This window comes from Ursus maritimus, unplaced genomic scaffold, assembly GCF_017311325.1.
Source record: "Ursus maritimus isolate PB19 unplaced genomic scaffold, ASM1731132v1 scaffold_5, whole genome shotgun sequence".
In the NCBI taxonomy this organism is placed as follows: Eukaryota; Metazoa; Chordata; class Mammalia; order Carnivora; family Ursidae; genus Ursus; species Ursus maritimus.
The window spans coordinates 39,117,061-39,140,087 of record NW_024426663.1 but is presented as its reverse complement, the minus strand read 5'-3'; the positions used below and the strand labels follow the sequence as shown (position 1 = coordinate 39,140,087).

Below are 23,027 nucleotides of genomic sequence, written 5' to 3'. Positions count from 1 at the left end.
TTATCAAAATAGTACAATAGTTTTTCATGTTCTTGCCGTTGTACTCAAATTAATGTTTAAATACTGTTTTCTTTTGCTTTACTCTAGAACTGAACAATGCCACAAAAACATTCTTTCCTAAAGAATATATGAAAATAAAACAAAGCTTTCAGAAATCCAGCTCTGCAAAATGGCCCCTACCAAGTTGTAGAAAAGCATTCCATCTTTTCGGAGGTAAGGAAACTAATGCAAAATAGTTTGGTAACTTTGTCCACGCTCTCTTTTTTTAAGCTATTTTTTCCTAACTAAAATGTTAGTGGAAACGTATTTCTGCATTGATCAGTTTTAAGTAAGGATTTTGCTAAGTATCTTCTGGCTGAAAGCTTCAATATGAATAAGAAGAAAATAGAAACTATATAACAAGAGCAAAATTTGAGAAAAACACATGATTAAATTTACTTTGCCTTGCTGTCAGTAATGTTTAATATGTGGATAATGAAATACATCGCAAAAGTAACAGATTTGACAAAAGCACTCGTGTTCTTCGCAAAGATTCTGAATGATTCATTATCATAGGTAAGTTTATTTAGTTTTAATATTTTACAGTTGTCCCACAAGTTTAAGACAGGTAGAAAATGGCAGTGCCTTGGTGTACTGAGTGTCTCAGGGATATTACAGTGGAACAGGAATACCAGTTTCTGGGTTCAGGTCTGACTAGCTGAATGACCTCAGAGGTGTCATAGGAACCCATTCTTCTGTTTCTGTTTTCTCATCTGTATTCTGGGAGTACGTATATATGAGCAATCTAATTAATATAGTGGTAAGGATTAAATGAGCTAATGTGAAAGCACATTCTAAATGATAACTAATTGTACTATACAGACGTAAGGAATTATCAAAATAAGGGCAAGGCAATCTCTAATACCTTTTTTATCTTTGAGAATTTGTTACTGTAGCATGATAATCATACAATATGGACATAATATATAATTTCTCCTTTTATAAAACCATGGTCTGTGCATGAACTACTGTGCAGTTTTAGCATTTACCATTTGTGACATTATGGAGTCTGGAAAGCTTCAGATGTGGGGAACTCTGATGTTCAGGGAGCCGGGGGTGGGGGGAAGCTTCTACCTAAGACCTAAAAACTCAGTACCACAATGACATTAAAGCAAAAGGAGATCGAAATGGGGCCTATATGGTTGAGGCAAAAAAATAAATTGATTTATGAAATCCCTGAGGTAAAGAAAGTAGTTTAAGGACAAATAGAACTTTATACAGTAGTTTGAGTGAAGAGAATAGCTTAAAGACATTTTATAAACTTGTCCTATCTTATAAAGTGGTAACTAACTGTAGAAACGCATCCACAGATTTGGTATGGATACATTTAAACATGATCAGAAAGCAAGTATAAGGAAATCAGTCTTACTTGAAAGATCTGTACCAAAGAGAACTTAAAGTATGAATTATATGCTTTAAAAGATTCCTTTGTATCCTGCCTCGTACTGTACACCCAAATTTTAAAAAGCATGATGCACCTTTCTGATACCCCCCAGTTTCCTTCACCTTTTTGTATCCCAGGATCCGGAAGCTATAACTTAAACACTTGCTTCTTTGTGATTTCATATTTGTCCTCCCCATATGAGTCCACAGAACTTAAGTTGTAAGTTTTTATGGAGGATGATCAAAGTAGCTTTATTACACAACCTAACTTAAATATATTACTACCCAAAAAGAGAAAGAGAGAGAGAAGAAAAAGAAATATATATACATACACACACTTACTTATTTCTCTTGTTTAGCTTATATATTATATATAGCAGAGAGAGAGAGAAGCTATATATAGTATATTACTGTCAAGGGTCTGCTGAGCTAAACAAGAGCTGAGCTGTCAGGCTTTAGCCAAAATTGAGAGTTAAGCCTTTGGTCTCTCGGTGCAGTAATATAAGCAGAAGTCTAAAATTGGAGGAAATGCTGATGCCCCTCAATTCCGTTCCATTTTCCCTTTTGTAACAGTGCACTAGGCCAGGGTCAGTTGGCCCAGCACAGATGTGGGGGTCACATCACTGTCGAGGGATCCCCAAACAAAAGACACTAGCAGTTTTAAGAGCCCTAAAGGGGTGTGTGTGTGTGTGTGTGTGTGTGTGTGTGTGTGTGTGTGTGTGTGTGTGTTGGGGGAAGGGGGGAAGATGGCAAATGCCTAAGAGCAGAAAAGTCCTGAGTACTAATTCAGAGTGGGGGGAAAGTGTCTTCAGGGTTCCCTGTTATGCCCTTACAAAGAGGTCTCAGTAGAGGAATCTGAAGAAGTCCTCTTACAGGGCTTCAGATAAAGAACCTATAGGAATGCAGATGCTGGGCCTAGGAGTGTACATATCTGAAAGAGCATCACTGGCCAGGGAGACATAGGGCGGTTTTTCCTGTGAGGCCCTGCCACTGAAAGCCTCTGTGATTGCGTATGGTCCGGCCTGAAAAACTGTAATAGGATTTTAACCACAAACCAGACTCCTCAGTATCAGTTTTCCTGAATCACCTTTTGCCCTTCTTTGTTTGCATCCTGTTCCCCTGGAATTTGCATTATTATTTCTTTATACATGTACGTATATTTAATCAATGTTATTTAATTTTGCTGGTTTTTGAACTTGGTAGTGCTAACAGACTATGTATTCTTCTACATTTGCTCTGTCACTCAGCATTTGTTTCTTGGATCCGTCCATTTCAGTAAGCCCAGGCACATTCATTTATTTTTACTGCTGTACTATAGTCCGTTATATGAATATGACACAGTTTATCCAGTTTTGTGTTATTACAAACAGTGCTGCTATAAACATTCTTTTTTCTTTTTTTTTTTTTTTAAGATTTTTTATTTATTTATTCGACAGAGATAGAGACAGCCAGCGAGAGAGGGAACACAAGCAGGGGGAGTGGGAGAGGGAGAAGCAGGCTCATAGCGGAAGAGCCTGATGTGGGGCTCGATCCCATAACGCCGGGATCACGCCCTGAGCCGAAGGCAGACGCTTAACCCCTGTGCCACCCAGGCGCCCCTAAACATTCTTTTCATGTCTCCTAGAGCATAAGCGCTCCTCTAGAATAAATGCCGGTAGAAAACTACTGGGTCATAAGGAAAGCACATTTTTAACTTAATTACTTTAATCAAGCCATTTTCCTAAATGTACTGATTTATCATCACCTTTGTCTTCTCATTTGATATTTTCAGTCATTTAGATTTTTCCAGTCTGATAGGTATAAAATGGTATCTCACTGGGTTTTTAATTTCAATTTCCTAATTACTAAAGGGGAATAAACACAGCTTTATATGCATATTAACAATCGAGTTTCTCATCTGTGAAATCCCTATATAAATTTTGTCCATTTTCCTATTGATTGTATTTTTCTTATTCATGTTTGAGAGTTTTAAAATATTTTCTGGTGACTCCTTTTTCTCTTAATTATATGAGTAGCAGCTACCCTCTCCCAGTTGTGGTTTGTTTTTTGTCTTCATGGTACCCTCTGATAAATTGTGGTTTTGCATTTGTTTCACCATCCTTCTGTTCTGTATTATCTGCCTTATGAAATTCCTCTATTGCCAGTGTCATTAAGATAACTTTCTGTGTATTTTTCATTAGTCTAAAGGTATTTAGAATTGACTCGTGTTACTGTTTTCTGAATTTTGTGAGGGTTTTTGTTTGTTTCATTATATTGTGGGTAGGGATCCAATTACTTTGGGCTTTCTTCCTATTTAACTTGATTCAGTCACCATTTACTGTAAATAATTCATCACTTCCCCACTGATGCACACTAGTCTGTCATAGTTTATATTTCCATGTATGTGGGCCTATTTCTGAGCTCTTTATTGGGTTCTTTGGTTTGTCTAATTCTTTGCCAAAACTGTACTTTTTAAATTAAATATAATTGAAATACAATGTTTTTTATAATAATTTTTTATTATGTTATGTTAGTCACCATACAGTATATCCTTAGTTTTTGATGTAATGATCCATGATTCATTATTTGCGTATAACACCCAGTGCACCATGCAATATGTCCCTCCTTAAGACCTATCACCGGCCTATCCCAGTCCCCCAGCCCCCTCCCCTCTGAAGCCCTCAGTTTGTTTCCCAGAGTCCACAGTCTCTCATAGTTCATTCCCCCTTCTGTTTACCCCCCTTCATTCTTCCCTTCCTTCTCCTACCGATCTCCCTATTTCTTATGTTCCATAAATGAGTTGAAACCATATGATAATTGCCTTTCTCTGCTTGACTTATTTCACTTAGCATAATCTCCTCCAGTCCCGTCCATGTTGCTGCAAATGTTGGGTAATCGTTCTTTCTGATGGCCGAGTAATATTCCGTTGTATATATGGACCACATCTTCTTAATCCAGTCATCTGTTGAAGGGCATCTCGGCTCCTTCCACAATGTAGCTATTGTGGACAATGCTGCTATGAACATTGGGGTGCATATGGCCCTTCTCTTCACTACATCTGTATCTTTGGGGTAATACCGAGTAGTGCAATTGCTGGATCATAGGGTAGCTCAATTGTTAACTTTTTGAGGGACCTCCACACTGTTTTCCAAAGTGGCTGTACCAACTTGCATTCCCACCAACAGTGTAAGAGGGATCCCCTTTCTCCACATCCTCTCCAACATTTGTTGTTTCCTGCCTTGTCAATTTTTGCCATTCTAACTGGCGTAAGGTGGTATCTCAGTGTGGTTTTGATTTGAATTTCCCTGATGGCTAATGATGTTGAACATTTTTTTCATGTGTCTGGTACCCATTTGTATGTCTTCATTGGAAAAGTGTCTGTTCATATCTTCTGCGCATTTTTTGATTTATTTTTTTCTTGTGTATTGAGTTTGAAAAGTTCTTTGTAGATCTTGGATACCAGTCTTTTATCTGTAGTGTCATTTGCAAATACCTTCTCCCATTCTGTGGGCTGCCTCTTAATTTTTTGACTGTTTCCTTGACTGTGCAGAAGCTTTTTATCTTGATGAAGTCCCACAAGTTCATGTTTTGTTTCTCTTGCCTTTGGAGATGTGTCCTGAAAAAAGTGGCTGTGGCCGATGTCAAAGAGGTTGCAGCCTATGTTCTCCTCTATGATTTTGATGGATTCCTGTCTCACATCAAGGTCTTTCATCCATTTGGAGGTTATCTTTGTGTATGGTGTGAGAGAGTGGTTAAGTTTCATTCTTTTGCATATAGCCATCCAGTTTCCCCAGCACCATTTATTGAAGAGACTGTCTTTTTTCCATTGGATGTTTTTTCCTGCTTTGTCAAAGATGAGTTGCCCAAAGAGCTGAGGGTCCATTTCTGGGCTCTCTATTCTGTTCCATTGGTCCAGGTATCTGTTTTTCTGCCAGTACCATGCTGTCTTTGTGATCACAGCTTTATAGTATAGCTTGAAATCCGGCAACGTGATGCCCCAGCTTTGTTTTTCCTTTTCAACAATTCCTTGGCGATTTGGGGCCTTTTCTGGTTCCACACAAATTTAAGGGCTGTTTTTTCCAGTTCTTTGAAAAATGTCATTGGTATTTTGATCGGGATGGCATTGAAAGTGTAGATTGCTCTGGGTAGCATAGACATTTTAACTATGTTCATTCTTCCGATCCATGAGCATGGAATATTTTTCCATCTTTTTGTGTCTTCTTCAAGGTCTTTCAAGAGTGATTTGTAGTTTCTAGAATATAGGTCCTTTACGTCTCTGGTTAATTCCGAGATAACGTATGATTTTTGGTGCTACTGTAAATGGAATAGATTCCCTAATTTCTCTTTCTTCAGTCTCATTGTTCGTGTATAGAAATGCAACTGATTTCTGAGCATTGATTTTTGTATCCCGCCACATTACTGAATTGCCCTATAAGTTCCAGTAGTTTGGGGGTGGAGCCTTTGGGTTTTCCATGTAGAGTATCATGTCATCTGCAAAGAGAGAGAGTTTGACTTCTTCTTTGCCAATTTGGATACCTTTTATCCCTTTTTGTTGTCTGATTGCTGTTGCAAGGACTTCTAGTACTATGTTGAATAATAATAATTATCGTGTTCCTGATCTTAAGGGAAAGGCTTTCAGCGTTTCCCCATTGAGAATGATATTTACTGTAGGCTTTTCATAGATGGCTTTTATGAGATTGAGGAATGTACCCTCTATCCCTACACTCTGAAGGGTTTTAATCGGGAAAGGATGCTGTATTTTGTCAAATGCTTTTTCTGCATCAATTGAGAGGATTGTATGGTTCTTGACTCTTTCCTCGTTGATATGATCTATCACACTGATTGATTTGGGAATGTTGAACCACCCATGCATCCCACGGATGAATCCCACTTGGTCTTGATGGATAATCCTTTTAATGTACTGTTGGATCCTATTAGCTAGGATCTTGTTGTGAATTTTGGCGTCCATATTCATCAGGGAAATCGGTCTGTAATTCTCCTTTTTGATGGGGTCTTTGCCTGGTTTGGGGATCAAGGTAATACTGGCCTCATCGAATGAGTTTGGTAGTTGTCCTTCTGGTTCTATTTTTTGAAACAGCTTCAGGAGAATAGGTATTATTTCTTCTTTGAATGTTTGGTAGAATTCCCCGGGGAATCTGTCAGGCCCTGGACTCTTGTTTTTGGGGAGGTTTTTGATCACTGCTTCAATCTCTTCATAATTAATCAGTCTGTTTAAATAATCGATTTCTTCCTGTTTCAGTCTTGGTAGTTTGTAGGTTTCCAGGAAGGCATCCATTTCTTCCAGGTTGTTTAATTTATTGGCATAAAGCTGTTGATAAAAGTTTCTAATGATCCTTCCTATTTCATTGTTGTTGGTTGTGACCTCTCCCCTTTCATTCATAATTTTATTAATTTGGGTCCTTTCTCTGTTCTTTTGAATAAGTCTGGCCAGTGGCTTATCGATCTTATTTCTTCTTTCAAAGAACCAGCTTCTAGTTCTGTTGATCTACTCTACTGTGCTACTGGTTTCTAATTCATTGATCTCTGCTCTAATTTTGATCAACTGCCTTCTCGTGCGTGGGGTTAGGCCTGTTCTGTTCCAGCTCCAGCTTTTTGAGGTGAGAATATAAAAACTGCATTTTAGATGTTTCTATTCTTTTGAGCGAGGCTTGGATGGCTATATATTTTCCCCTTAGGACTGCCTTTGCAGTGTCCCATAGATTTTGGACCGATGTGTTTTCATTCTCATTGGTCTCCAAAAATTGTTTAATTTGATTTTTAATTTCCTGGTTTACCCAATCATTCCTGAGCCGGATGGTTCTTAGTTTCCAAGTATTTGAGTTTCTTCCAAATGTTTCCTTGCGATAGAGTTCCAGTTTCAAAGCATTGTGGTCTGAGAATATGCAGGGAATAATCTCAGTCTTTTGGTATCGGTTGAGACCTGTTTTCTGACCCAATATATGGTCTATTCTGGAGAAAGTTCCATGTGCATTCGAAAAGAATGAGTATTCTGTTGTTCTGGGGTGTAGTGTTCTATATATATCTATGAGGTCCATCTGTTCCAGTAAGTCATTCAAAGCTCTAGTTTTTTTGTTGATTTTCTGCTTAGGTGATCTGTCTATTGCTGATAGTGGACTGTTGACGTCCCCTACTATTAACGTATTATTATCTATATGTCTCTTTATTCTGGTTAAGAGTTGGCTTGTGTGTCTAGCTGCTCCCCTGTTGGGGGCATAGATATTTATAATTGTCATATCCACTTGTTGGATATATCCTTTAAGAATAATATAGTGTCCTTCTGTATCTCTCACTACGGTCTTTAGTTTAAAATCCAATCTGTCTGATACGAGAATTGCTACCCCCGCTTTCTTTTGAGGTCCATTGGCATGAAAAATGGTTTTCCATCCCTTCACTTTCAGTCTGGCTATATCTTTAGGTTCAAAATGAGTCTCTTGTAGACAGCAAATGGATGGGTCATGTCTTTTTATCCAATCTGCAAGCCTGTGGTGTTTTATGGAAGCATTTAGGCCATTCGCATTGAGAGTGATTATTGAGAGATATGATTTTAATGATGTCATGTTGCCTTTGAAGTCTTTGTTTCTGTAGATTGTAAATTTCTGTTCTGTATCACTCTTGGGGCCTTTTTACTTTTATAAAAACCCCCTTAATATCTCATGTAGGGCTGGTTTGGTGGTTACAAATTCCTTCAGTTTCTGCCGATCCTGGAAGGTCCTTATCTCTCCATCAATTCTGAATGACAGCCTTGCTGGATAAAGGATCCTTGGCTGCGTGTTCTTCTCAGATAGAGCTTTGAAAATACCCTGCCAACACCCTGCCAGGTCTCTGTGGACAGGTCTGACGTTATTCTGATATTTTCCCCCTATGTACATAAGGATTTTCTTCCCCCTGGCTGTTTTCAATACTGTATCCTTGGATCTAATATTTGCGAATTGCACTATGCCATGCCGTGGTATAGGTCTGTTGTCATCGACCTTGGGAGGGGACCTCTCTGCCTCTTGGACACGAATGCTTGTTTCTTTTGCCAGATTAGGGAAGTTCTCTGCTACAATTTGTTCAAATATCTCTTCTAGACCTCTCTCTTTATCCACCCCCTTGGGGATGCTGATGATTTTGACATTGGAACGTTTCCTTGAGTCAGTAATCTCCCATAATCTACATTCTTGAGATTGGATTTTTTTTGAGCCAAGTTTCTGTTTTAACTTTCTCTTCTACCATCCATTCCTCCAATTCACTAATTCGTTCTTCTGCCTCATTTACCCTGGCCATCAGAGCGTCTAGTTTAGACTGCAATTGACTCACAGCATTTTTAATTTCTGCCAGATTCGCTCTCATTTCTGCCCTTAGAGATTCTATATTCTCGTTAATATTTTCGTTAATATTTTTTTCAAGCCTATACATCATCTTGACCATTGTTACTCTGAACTCCATTTCTGACAATTTGGTTATATCCATATCCATCAGTTCTGTGGCAGAGGCCACAGACTCATTACCTTTTCTTTGTTGGGGGGGATTTCTCCTCCTTGTCATTCCAATGAGGAGAGGTTGAGGGGATGCCCAGAGCCCAAATTACTGACCAGGACACAGGCAGTGTGCACTTGTTTTATAGGGACCTTAGGGATGTGGGCTTCTTGATTTTTCAGCCTGCCTTCTGGGGGAGGGGCCTGCCGTGCTGATATTCAGGCAGCCCTGTTTGGGTAGTCGCCCTGTCCCCTGCAAGGGGGGACGGGGATGGGCACAATGTGAGGCGGTATTTCTGGGCTTTTGTTCTCTGGCGGCTTTCCCTGGCGGTTTTGTGTGCCTCTTCTGAGAGTCAGAGCAGCAGTGGCCGTATCCTAGCCTCTGTCTCAGAACAGAGAGATCACAGTCCGCTCTCCACTGAGCTCTCTTGGCCACTTTAACTTTGTTTCTGTCGGTGCTGCCCAAAACCCTGCAGCGTCCCGTGTTGTGCGCCCCACAACCTCTCTCCCAGGCCTCACTTCCAGGGCTGGCACATCTCTGTCCTTTGTGCTTCTAACACAGCCAGCCGCCCCCGGTTCCCATGCGTGCTCCCGAGCTCTGGTTCGCGCGCACGTGCGCTCCGGAGCGCCGGTTTTCAGTCTGATCGCGCACACGCTCCTGAGCTCAGGGTATCAGTCCGGTTCCAGTGAGCACTCCAGAGCTCCGGTTTTCAGTCTGGTCATGCGTGCGCTCCCGAGCTCCCAATTTTAGTCCGGTTCCAGTGAGTGCTCCGGAGCTCCAGTTTTCAGTCTGGTCGCACGCGCGTTCCCAGGCTCACGGTCTCAGTCTGCTCTCTCACGGGTGCCGGTCCTCAAGTCTGGCCCGCTCCCCTGTGCAGGTGGCTACTATTTCCCAGTGCCCAAGCCCAGCTCCCTCCCCCTTCAATTTATCTTCTGATATCTGTGCGCGGATTCATGGCTCCCCGCTTCATACCTCAATACTCAGCGCTGGAGATGTTCATTTGTAGAGATCCAGATGTATCTTCCTGCGTCTCAGGCTGATTTCGTGGGTGTTCAGGATGGTCTGGTAGATATCCAGCTCGATTCAGGGGACCAGCTGAAAAAGGGGTCCCCTACTCCTCCACCATCTTTTCTCCTGAAAAGTCTGAAATACAATATTTTATTCATTTCAGGTGTATAACATATTGGTTTGACAATTCTTCTCTAACCAAGAGTATTTTTGGTTGTACGGTTTTTTTTTCCTTCAACACTTTGAATATATCATTCCACTCTCCTCTGAATTGCAAAGTTTTTGCTAAAAACTCAGATGTTAGCCTTATGGGGTTTCCCTTGTATATAACTGTTTTCTCTTACACTTTTTTTTTTTTTTAAGATTTATTTATTTAAGAAAGGGAAAGAGAGAAAGCATGAGTGTGGGGAGGGGAGGGAGAGAATCTTCAAGCAGACTCCCTACTGAGCACAGAGCCAGACAGGGTAAGTCCCCATGAGATCATGATCTGAGCCAAAACCAAGAGTTAGATGTTAAATCAACTGAGCCACCCAGGCACATCTCTCATATTGCTTTTAAAATTCTCTCTTTATCATTACTTTTTGTCATTTTTATTATTAATGTGTCTTGGTGTAGACCTTATGGGTTCATCTTGTTAGGGACACTCTGTGCTTTGTAGACCAGGATATTGGTTAGAGACGTTTTCAGCTATTTTTTCTTTAGATAAGTTTTATAACCCTGTTTCTCTCTCTCTTCTCCTTCTGGGATCCCTATAATGCAAATGTTATTACTCTTGATAATGTCACAGTTTCCTTAACCTGTCCTCATTTTTTTATTACTCTTTTTTCTTTCTGCCGTTCAGTTCATTGCTTTCTAGTACCTGTCTTCCAGATTGCTGATCCATTCTTCTGCATCTTCTAATCTGCTGTTGATGCCCTCTAGTGTGCATTTATATCAGTTATTGAATTCTTCAGCGTTGACTGGTCTTTTTAATATTTCCTGTCTCTTTGTAGATGTTTTCTCTGATTTCATCCACTTGTTTCTCAGGTCCAATGAGTATCTTTATGACCATTAATTTTTTTTATTAAGTGTTTTATTTTAATTCCATTGTAGTTAACATGCAGTGTCTTATTAGTTTCAGGTACACAATATAGTGATTCAGCAATTTTGTATGTCACCCAGTGCTCATCTCGACAAGTGCCCTCCTTAATCCCCATCACCTGTTTTACAGATTCCCCCCACCCACCTCTCTCTGGTAACCATCAGTTTGTTCTCTATAGTTAAGAGTGTGTATCTTGGTTTGTCTTTTTTTTCTGTTTCCTTTGCTCATTTGTTTCCTAAATTCCACATATGAGTGAAATCATATGGTGTTTGTCTTTCTCTGACTGACTTCACATTATACTCTGTAGCTCTGTAGCTCCATCCATGTTCTTGCAAATGGCAAGATTTTATTCTTTTTATGGCTGAATAATATTCCATTTTATATATATAACACATCTTCTTTATCCATTCATCTATTGATGGACACTTGGGCTGCTTCCATATATGGGCTATTGTAAATAATGCTGCTATAAACATCAGGGTGCATATATCCCTTTGAATTAGTTTTTCTATGTTGGGTGTAGATACCCAGTAGTGCAATTACTGGGTTGTAGGAGAGTTCTATTTTTAACTTTAGGAGGAACCTCTATACTGTTTTCCACAGTGGCTGCACCAGTTGCATGCTCACCAACAATGCAAGAGGGTTCCTTTTTCTACACATCCTTGCCAATATTTTTTTCTTATGTTGATTTTAGCCATTCTGACAGGTATGAGGTGATACTTCATTGTAGTTTTGATTTGCATTTCCCTGATGGTGAGTGATGTTGATTATCTTGTGTCTTTTGGCCACCATTGTCTTCTTTGGAAAAATGTGTGTTAATGTATGACCATTACTTTTAATTCTTTATCAAAGATACTGCTTATCTCTGTTTCATTTAGTTCTTTTACTGTGATTTTGTCTTGTTCTTTCACTTGGGACATATTCCTCTGTCTCCTTTTCTCTAACTCTCTGTGTTTGTTTCTGTGTATTAGGTAATTCAGCTATATCTCATGATACTGAAAGTAGTAGTCCTGTGTAGAAGAGATCCCATGATGCCCTATAGTTTCCCCTGGTCACCAGAGCCAGGTGCTCCAGGGGTGCTTGTGTGGGCTGCATGTGCCCTCCTCTTGTGTCAGAGCCATGACTGTCTTAAGCCCAGCCAGCTGCAGTGACCAGCTTTGCTTGCTGTAGACACACTGGGCAGAGTTTGTTCCCTCAGTCATTGAAAGACCCTTGTGCCTGCCATGCACGGAGCTTTTATTGGTGGGTGGGTCAGCACTCAGCCTAGCTGTCTACAGTTAGCCTCTCTGCCACAGCTGCAAGCATACTGAAGGGCAGGGCTTTTTCCCTGTGCAGCCAGCTAAGAGGCCCAAGTGCAGGAACTATAGGCATACTGGTGTCTGGGGTTATCTCCCTCCTTTCCCAGGGCAGGATTCATTTTGGAGTGTGCCATTCCAGCAAGGGCCACCTACAGGATGTGTTAGGGCTGGAGCCACCTTAGAGGAATGCCTGCTGAGGCAGGTGGATTGGAAGGGTCAGGTTGGCAGGGAGATGATAGGGCAGGACACACAGTACCAGCAAGGTAGATAGAGAGTGTTACCACTGACTTGGCTATCTAGGCCAGGGGAGAGGAAGAGAAATGGTGCCTAGCAGTACTTTTGTTCTCAGAAAAATCCACAGTTCCCTGCCCCTCTGAAACACATTCTTAGATTAGCCAATAAACTTCTTCATGTATATGTCAGGCACTTTTCAAACTGCTGCTTGTATGCTGTGTCTCAAGATAAGCAATTTAGTATGCTGGCCCTTTAAATATGGGGACTCAGTTTCCTATCACCCCCTGGCTCTCTGGGAGTTAAGCCTACTGATTTTTAAAGTTCCCAGAGTTAGGCCCTACTGGCTTTTAAAACCAAATACTATGGGGACTCATCTTCTCAGTGCATGTTGCCAGTGCCTAGGGTGCCTGGCATGGAACCTGATCCTCTTGTGATGTCCCTCCCATTTGTGGTTAGTCATGCAGGGACTTTGGTCCCAACAGTGTCCATCCCTCCTACCCTTTCCAGTGTGACTTTCTTTTTACGATTTTTTGTGGAAGGTCTGTTCTGCTAGTCCTCAGGTTGTTTTCAGGGTTAGTTGCATAGATGCAGTTGTTATCTCTTCAAGTCCATGGAACAAGGTGAACTCAGGATTCTCTTACTCCACCATCTTTACAAAACCTCAGTATCATATTGTGTTAATTACTAAAGCTTTATAATAAGTCTTGATGTCCCCTTTCAAACTCATTATGCTGTAAGAGTGTCTTAGTTTGGGGGGGGTGAGTTTTTTCCTGGCTCTTTGAATTTTAGAATCACCTTGTCAAGTTCTATGTAAAATTATATCATACTGAAGGAAAGAGGTCTTAGTCAATTTGGAGAGAACTGATATCCCACAGCAGTCTCTCTCCCTGTCTACTAACTGGTTTTTAATCTTCTTAATTTAGATCTTCTAAATCTCTAATGCCTTATGATAAAACTTTGTAGTTTTCTTGACAAATATCTTAGACATCTTTTAGTTAGATTTATTTCTATGTACTTGTTATGTTGTTCTCCTTTTTTCTCCATTTCTGAACCTTGAGTGCAGAGTTGGATGAGTCCTGTTTCTTAATTTACAACATACCATCGTCACTAGTCCACACTCACTGGTTTCCTTCTATCCCCATACTCTACTCTCCATTATGATTGGTTTATTTAATGTGCATCTTTTTGTTAGTATTCTTATATTTGTTATTTTCTATGCATATATTTTAATTTATGGAAATAGTATTATATATTGCACTCTGTTTTTTTTTTTTTTAAGATTTTGTTTGACAGAGAAAGAAAGAGCATACAAGCAGGGGTAGTGGGAGAGGGAGTAGCAGGCTCCCCGCTAAACAAGGAGCCTGATGTGGGGCTTGATCCCAGGACCCTAGGATCATGACCTAAGCTGAAGGAGACACTTAACTGACTGAGCCACCCAGACGCACCTGTTTCTTACTTTTTTTTTTTTTTTTTACCTTGCACCAAGCTTTTAGATCATCTAGGTAGCTATGTATACCTCTAATCTGTGAGTTCTAATTAATGCTCTACTAAGATATGCATCGACCACATTTTGTCTATCTGTTCACTGACCAGAATACAGGATACCTCCCAGTCCCTGCCACTATACATAACATTAATGAATAACCTAATGTGAACAACATGAATATTTTTTTGGTGTGTAGACTTAGGAGCAGAATGTCTGCATCATAGAATATGCATACACCTAACTTGACTAAATATTGCCAGCAGTTCTCCCAAATGACTGATGTAAGTACCTACTAACAGTGCTTGAGGGTTGGGAAGAATTAGAACTTTGGAAAATGAACGCTGTTAACAGAGAATAAGACTTAGAAACCTTCATTATTGTTTTAATTTGCATGAATCTGACCTTTAACAGGTTGAGATCCTTTCAAATGCTTGTTAGTCTTTTGGATGCTTGTTTTTTAAATGCTTTACTCATTTTTCTAAAAGGGTTTCCATTTTTATCATTCTTCCCAAATTTCTTATATAGTCTCAGTATTAATCCTTGACCAGCTGTAGACATTACAAATTTCTTATCCCATTTTATCATATGTATATTGTTTATGTTGGCCTTCATTGAAAGAAATCCTTAATTTTGATGTAACTAAATCCACCTTACTTTTGCCTTACTGTGTTTTGAAGTTTTAAGAAATTCCCAAATCCAAAAGTTTCCTCTTAGATTTTTTTTGTATTAACTTCATAGTTTTACCTTCTCATTTAACTAGAGTCCATCTCTTATGTTGTATTATAGAAGATTCTATCTTTCTTTAAATAATAGCCTACTCTTCTGAATATTTATTGTACAGTAATGCCGGGTTTTAAAAATTCCATAAGTATTGTTGTATAGAAATGTAATTGTGTGGAATTTTGATCTCATACTTAACAACCTTACTAAATTATGTTCACTCTAATTATAGGGTTTGGGGAGCTTTCAGTGAAGACCATGATATCTGTCTTATCTGCAAATTAAGACAGTTTTATATCTTTCAATATAATACACTTTTTTCTATTTTATCTTACCATACTTTCTGAACTAGGACTTCTATTTGATTTTGAATTTGAAAAGTGATAGCATATCTGATATTAAAATACACACTGTTAATATTTACCATTGAGTAGAATGTTGCTCTGTGTTTTCAGTAGATACTCTATATTAGGTTTTAAGAAAGTCACCATTTGTTCCCAATTTGCTAATCATTTTTTTCTTGAAAAGATTTTTAATCTAGTGATTTTTGTTCAGCATTTCTTGAGATGATCGTAATGGCTTTACTTCATCAATCTGTTAATGCACTGAATTACTTTAATACATCTTAATAGATTTTCTAATGTGAAGCTACTGTCGTATTCCTGGGATAAACTCAATTTGATCATTTTTGTGCACTGCTAGATTTGGTTTGCTAATATTTTGTTTTGAGACTTTCACATATATATTTATAAGTAAGATTGCCTCCATTTCCTTTTTCAAAATATGTTGCCTTATCAGTTTCTTCTTGAGTCAGTTTATATATCTTTTTGCTAGAAATTTGTCAATTTTTTTGTTTTAAAATTTGTTGACAAAAAGTTGGTTATATCTCTTAATCTATCCTGTATCTAAAGTTATGTTTTCTTTGTATTATTATTTACTCATGCCCTGAGTTGTTTTTTCTTATTTTTTTTTTCCTGATCTTGCTGTATACCTCTCAATTTTATTCCTTTTAAACGAATTTTTGAAATTGACTCTATTGTAGCTTTACTTTCCACTTCATGATTTTCCACTCTTTACTAAATCCTTATTGCTAATCTCCTTGGGTTTATTCTGTCCTTTAATGACCTAAAAAGCCACCTTAATATGGCATAAATTTTTTTCATTTTTACTTCTTAAAAATTAATACTTAAGGTCATAAATTTCCTTCTCAGTAATCCTTTACATTATATGTAGTCTTCTTATTCTTCATTTCTAATTATTTTTATAAGAAATAAACCAAATTTAATAAAATATTTATTGAATTATCTTCATAAAAGATAGTAAAATTGTACGAAATTAGGATCGTATTTAACAATTGGGGTCTGTGATTTCCATAGCTTTACCACCATACTCAACATACCATGCCACCCTTACCACGTTAATTGTTTCCCTAAGAAAATATTCTTTACAGCCTAGTTTTCTGGGTTGGTAGGAGGAAGTAAGGTGAGAAGGGGGATCTTGTTGAAAGAATGAACATTCCCATATCTGCCATTGGATCCACAAAATTAGTGTTCTTTCTACAAAAACAAAACAAAACATTTTAATATAGTTTTAGATTTCCAAATCCATGAAGTTCATATAAACTCTTAAAGACTTCATTCAGCCATATAGCTAACTCGCACTAAAATAGACCCATTCCTTTTACCCTATTAAGTAGTATCTTGGAAATATTGATGAGTCAAGCAGACATGTTTTCTTTTTTCTTTTCAAATTCTTATTAAATTCTAGTTAGTTAACATATAGTGTAATATTGGTTTCAGGAGTAGAATTTAGTTATTCATCACTTACATACAACAACCAGTGCTCATCATAACAAGCGCCGTTCATCAACCCTCAGTTTGTTCTCTGTCATTGAGAGTCTCTTATGGTTTGCTTCCCTCCCTCTTTTTTGTCCTTCCCATAGGTTCATCTGTTTTGTTTCTTAAATTCCACAAATGAGTGAAATCATATGGTATTTGTCTTTCTCTGATTGACTTCTTTTGCTTAGCATAATGCCCTCAAGCTCCATGCACGTCATTACAAATGGCAAGATTCCATTCTTTGTGATGACTAATATTTTACTTTGTATGTGTAAGTGTGTGTGTGTGTATTTATATATATATTTATGTATATATACGTATCTATATATTTATATATAAATATACATAAATACATACTATATCTTCCTTATCCGTTCATCAGTCAGTGGATATTTGGGCTCTTTCCATAGTTGGGCTGTTGTTGACAGTGCTGTTATAAACATCAAGGTGTGTGTCAAATCCATATTTTCATATACTTTGGGTAAATACCTAGTAGTGCAATTGTTGAGTCATAGGGTAGTTCTACTTTTAACTTCTTGAGGAACCTCCACACTGTTTTCCAGAGTGGCTATACCATTTTGCATTCCCAATACCAGTGCGAGAAGATTCCCCTTTCTCGGCATCCTCGCCAACATCGGTGCATTCCTGTGTTGTTAATTTTACCCATTCCAATAGATGTGAAGTGGTATCTCATTGGGGTTTTGATTTGTATTTCCCTGATGATGAGTGACATTCAGCATTTTTTCATAAGTCTGTTAGCCATCTGGATGTCTCCTTTAGAAAAGTGTCTATTCATGTCTTCTGCCCATTTCTTAACTGGATTATTTGGTTTTGGGGTGTTGAGTTTGGTAAGTTCATTACAGATTTTGGATACTAACCCTTTATCAGATATGTTATTTGTAAATACCTTCTCCCATTCCATAGGCTGCCTTTTAAAAAGTTTTGTTGATTGTTTTCTTCACTGTGCAGAAACTTTTTATCCTGATGAAGGCCCAGTAGTTAATTTTTGCTTTTGTTTCCCTTGCCTCCAGCAACATAGCTAATAAGAAGTTGCTGTGGCTGAGGTCAAAGAGGTTGCTGCCTCTCTTCTCTGGGATTTTGATGGTTTCCTGTCTCACATTTAGGTCTCATCCATTTTGAATTTATTTTTGTGTATGGTATAAGAAAGTGGTCCAGTTTCATTCTTCTGCCTGTGGCTGTCCAGTTTTCCCCAACACCATATGTTGAAGAGACTGTCTTTGTTCTATTGGATAGTCTTTCCTGTTTTGTTGAAGATTAGTTGATCATAGAGTTAGGAGTCTATTTCTGGGTTTTCTATTGTTTCATTGATCTATGTGTTTTGTGCCAGTACCATACTGTCGTAATGACTGCAGCTTTGTAATATAGCTTGAAGTCTGGAATCATGATGTCCCCAGCTTTGCTCTTCTTTTTCAGGATTACCTTGGCTTTTGGGGATCTTTGTGGTTCCATACAGATTTTAGGATTGTTTGTTCTAGCTCTGTGAAATATGTTGTTGGTATTTTGATAGGGATTGCATTAAATGTGTAGTTTGCTTTGGGTAGTATACACATTTTAACAATGTTTGTTCTTCCAGTCCTTGAGCATGGAATGTTTTTCCATTTCTTTGTGTCCTCTTCAATTTCTTTCATAAGTGTTCTCAGTTTTCAGAGTATAGATCTCCTACCTCTTTGGTTAGGTTTATTCCTAGATATCTTACAGTTTTTGGTGCAATTGTAAATGGGACTGATTCCTTGGTTTCTTTTCTCTGCTGCTTCATTATTGGTGTATAGAAATGGAACATATTTCTGTATGCTGATTCTGTATTCTGTGACTTTGCTGAATTCATGTATTAGTTCTAGCAATTTTTTGGTGGAGTCTTTCAGGTTTTCTACATAGAGTATCATCTCGTTGGCAAACAGCAAAAGTGTGAATAATTCCTTCTCAGTTTGGATGCCTTTTATTTATTCTTGTTGTCTGATTGCTGAGGCTAAGACTTCGAGTATTATGGTAAATAGCAATGGTGAGAGTGGACATCCCTGTCTTGTCCCTGATCGTAGAGGAAAAGCTCCCAGTTTTTTCCCATTGAGGAGGAGATTAGATGTGGATCTTTTGTATATGGCCTTTATGATGTTGAGATATGTTCTCTCTATCCCTACTTTGTTGAAGTTTTTATGAAGAGGGGATGCTTTACTTTGTCAGATGCTTCTGCATCTGTTAAGAGGATCATATGGTTCTTGTCCTTTCTTTTATTAATGTGGTGTATTATGTTGATTGATTTGCAAATGTTGAACCAGCCCTGAAGCCCAGGAATAGATTCCACTTGTTTGGGGTGAATAATTCTTTTAATGTACCATTGGATTGGATTTGCTAGTATCTTGAGAAGTTTTGCATCCATGTTTATCAGGCATATTGGCCTAGAATTCTTCTTTTTAGTGGGGTCTTTATCTGGTTTTGGAATCAAGGTAATGCTGGCCTTGTAGAATGAGTTTGGAAGTTTTCCTTCCTTTGGGGGGGGGCAGTTTGAGAAGAATAGGTAGAATTCCCCTCGGAAGCCATCTGGCCCTCCCAGTTTGTTGGAGATTTTTGATTACTGATTCAATTTCTTTTGCTGGTTATGGGTCTGTTCAAATTTTCTATTTCTTCCTGTTTCAGCTTTGGTAGTTTGTATGTTTCTAGGAATTTGTCCATTTCTTCCAGATTGCCCAGTTTGTTGGCATACATTTTTTCATAATATTCTCCTCTACTTGTTTGTATTTCTGTGGTGTTGGTTGTGATCTCTCCTCTTTCATTCATGATTTTATCTATTTGAGTCCTTTTTCTTTTCCTTTTGGTAAGTCTGGCTAGGGGTTTATCAATTTTATTAATTCTTTCAAAGAACCAGCTCTTAGTTTCATTGATCTGTTTTTTTCTGTTTCTATATCGTTTATTTCTGCTCTAATCTTTATTTACCTTCTTCTGCTGGCTTTAGGCTTTATTTGCTGTTCCTTTTCTAGTTCTTTTAAGTGTAAGGTTAGGTGTTGTGTATTTGAGACTTTTCATGTTTTTTGAGGTAGGCCTGTATTGAATTTAATTCCCTCTTAGGACTGCCTTTGCCACATCCCAGATGTTTTGGACTGTCATGTTTTCATTTGCGCTTGCGTCCATTTTTTAAAAAATTTCTTCTTTAATATCCTGGTTAACCCGTTCATTCTTTAGTAGGATATTCTTTAACCTCCATGTATTTGTTTTCCCAATTTTTTTCTTGTGGTTGACTTCAAGTTTCATAGTGTTGTGTTCTGAAAATATGCATGGTATGACTTCAATCATCTTTTTGTACTTGTTAGGGCTGATTTTTGACCCACTAAGTGATCTTTTTTGGAGAATGTTCTATGTGCACTGGAGAATGTGTATTCTACTTTAGGATGAAATGTTCTATCTGTTAAATCCATCTGGTCCAGTGTGTCATTCAAAGCCATTGTTCCCTTGTTGATTTTCTACTTAGGTGATCTGTCCATTGCTCTAAGTGGGGTGTTCAGGTCCCTCCTACTGTTATGGTATTATTATCATTGATTCATCTTTTGCATGCTCCCAAGTTGGGAGCATAAATATTAATAATTGTTAGATCTTCTTGATCGATGGACCCCTTAATTATGCTGTAATGCCCTTCTTCATCTCATTATAGCCTATGGTTTAAAATCTAGTTTGTCTGATATAAGTATGGCTAATCTTTTCACATCCATTAGCACGACAGATGGTTCTTCATCCCCACTTTCAATCCGCAGGTGTCTTTAGTTCTAAAATGAATCCCTTGTAGGTCTTGTTTTTTTTATCCATTCTGATAGCCTATGTCTTTTAATTGGAGCATTTAGTCCATTTACATTCAGAGTGATGACTGATAGATATGAATTTAGTACTGTTGTGTTACCTGTAAAGTTGGTGTTTCTGGTGATGTTCTCTGTTCCTTTCTAGTCTTAGTTGCTTTTGGTCTTATTTTCCCCCCAAAGAGTCCCCTTTATTATATCTTGCAGGGCTGGTTTAGTGGTCATGAATTTCTTTACTGTTTGAGAAACTTTTTCTCTCTCCTTCTATTCTAAATGACAGCCTTGCTGGATAAAGTATTCTTGGCTGCATATTTTTACCATTCAGCACATTGAATATATCATACTTATTCCCTTCTGGCCTGCCAAGTTTCTGTGAACAGATCAAAGCTGACATGTTTTAAATGTTTTTCTTCTTACAAATTCATATTTTATATATAAAATGGGTGATGTGGAAATGAATAGAAATATTCTAGATAAACATGAGCTAGCACTTTGTATTTGTTATCAGGTACTATTTGCACTGATGTCTCTGTCAGTCTTTGTTCTCTTACCTAAAGTGTCCACCATTTCCAGGCATTGTATCCTCAGTTTATCAGTATCCAGTTGATAGGATTTCCAGCCACATCATCTTGGTTGGTTCTCTAAGAAAACACTTTTACATAAATATACATGTAAAGCTAACTAGCTAAGAGGTTTTACCAAGATCTTTTGCAGAAAAAAAAAAAAAGTTTCATGTTGAATTTTTTTTGTAAGTATACTCTTAGGTCAAAGAAATGAAAAAAAAAAAAGTCATGATTTAAAACTCCATGTCTTAATTTTTCTGGCAGTAATAACATGAAGCTGAATTTCAGGCATCTGAGATCTATTTATGACAAATTCATTCATTTCTTGTAAAAGCCTGGGGAATTGTTTTATTTGGTCATAATTTTATCCAAAGGTGTTAGAATAATTCTGCAAGTTTATACATGCTCAATATAAATGAAGGAATATCCACATGGAAAAGAATGCTTATCTCTAATAGAAAACAAAACAATACATGCTCCAACAGCAGGAGTTTGAATATAAACCAGAAATTTGCTTTCTCAGAAAGTTGGAAGTCAGTCAGAGAAATTTTCAGATATGCCACAGACTTGGTGGTGCCTGTTAGCAGAAAGTGCAGTAACCTTTACATTTCCTCTGAAACTGGAACAATTTTATTCACAAGATAATTTTTTGAAAGGGCTTACAAATTCCAAAGTACCTTTTCCTTTCTATTTATTTTCCAGTGGCAGAATCAGACCCTATTTTTGCTGTAGGATTTACTTAGGAGTTTAAAATATATTTCAGAAGCCAACCAAGTATCAAAGCCTGACAGTATCATAAGCTACTTTAAAAACAAGTAGTTACATGCATTCCCACTAAAATATAAAGTATAGATTATAAGGAGCTAGAGAGAATACATAATGTAACTGCTCCAACCAGTACACAGACAGCCTCAAAGATCACATTCAGGGGCTCCTGGGTGGCTCAGTCATTAAGCGTCTGCCTTCGGCTCAGGGCGTGATCCCAGGGTCCTGGGATCGAGCCCCACATCAGGCTCCTCGGCTGGGAGCCTGCTTCTTCCTCTCCCACTCCGCCTGCTTGTGTTCCTTCTCTCACTGGCTGTCTCTCTCTGTGTCAAATAAATAAAAGCTTTAAAAAAAAAATCACATTCAGAGATGGACTTCTATATTCTGCTTATCACATGCGATGTCAGGGAGCTCACTACCTAAAAAAGGAAGTTTGTACGTTTTAACAACTCTATTAGACAAATGTCTGTGTTGAATAAAATCTGCTTCTCACAGTTTTCTTTTATTGGTTCAGGTATGTCTTAATCTTCCTTCATATGACTGTTCTTAGAATATACAAAGACACATTTGATGTTCTTTGCAGGTCTTCATTCCACACAGGAAATATTTGCATTTGTTCTTTCAACTGTTCCTTATGGAACCTGGTTTCTAGGTCCTGTTTCAGAGATAGCAACAGGACTGGGAACGATGTCAGTTGGAAACTAATAAACTGAGGATGAAATGTGGAGAAATAGTTATTTAAGGGGAAAGAACTAAGACTGACAGAGTCATAACTGCAACTAGTACCTGATAAGCGGTGTAAAGTGCTAGCTCACATTTATTTAGAATATTTCCATCCCTTTTCACATGACCCAGTGTTAATCTGGTGTTGAGTCACTGAATCCATGGTCTCTATCTATAGCAAAACAGTTCAGTCAGGCAGTGGACTCAAAATTAGAACACCTTTTCTTTCTATGTTGTTTATGATCCAAATGAATTCTAATACAGATTGTACCTTTTTTTTCAAACATCACCGTTCCATAGCTCTTACTTTAAAAACTACCAGCACTTTCATTCTCTCGCAGACACACACACATACTCACACATAGCTCAGAGAGCTATGGAAATTTAAAAAGGCAAACTGAAATAAAATTGCAGTGCAAGGTGGGGCAAGTCCCCCAGGAAAGCTAATATTGCCAGCTATTTGCTTCTTCGGGAGTATTTTCTAAGTCTGGGAATTATCTCAGGATCAGCCTTGCCATAGGGAGAGGAGTCTACTGGGAGTAAGAGAAATGAGCAGAGGTTTCAATAACCATATGGATTGGCATGTCAGATTGGAAGAATAGTCCAAACATATGGCAAATTTTCCCTACAA

At 38.1% G+C, this 23,027-nt stretch overlaps 1 protein-coding gene across 1 annotated transcript in view; it reads left to right on the top strand.

The window, feature by feature from the left end:
- RNF180 (ring finger protein 180) overlaps positions 1-23,027 on the top strand; it is a 187,522-nt gene that overhangs the window by 144,428 nt on the left and 20,067 nt on the right. Inside the window, exon 6 of the mRNA XM_008691673.2 lies at positions 88-213. Coding sequence (XP_008689895.1) covers positions 88-213 — 126 coding nt within the window. The remainder of the gene's footprint in view (positions 1-87; positions 214-23,027) is intronic.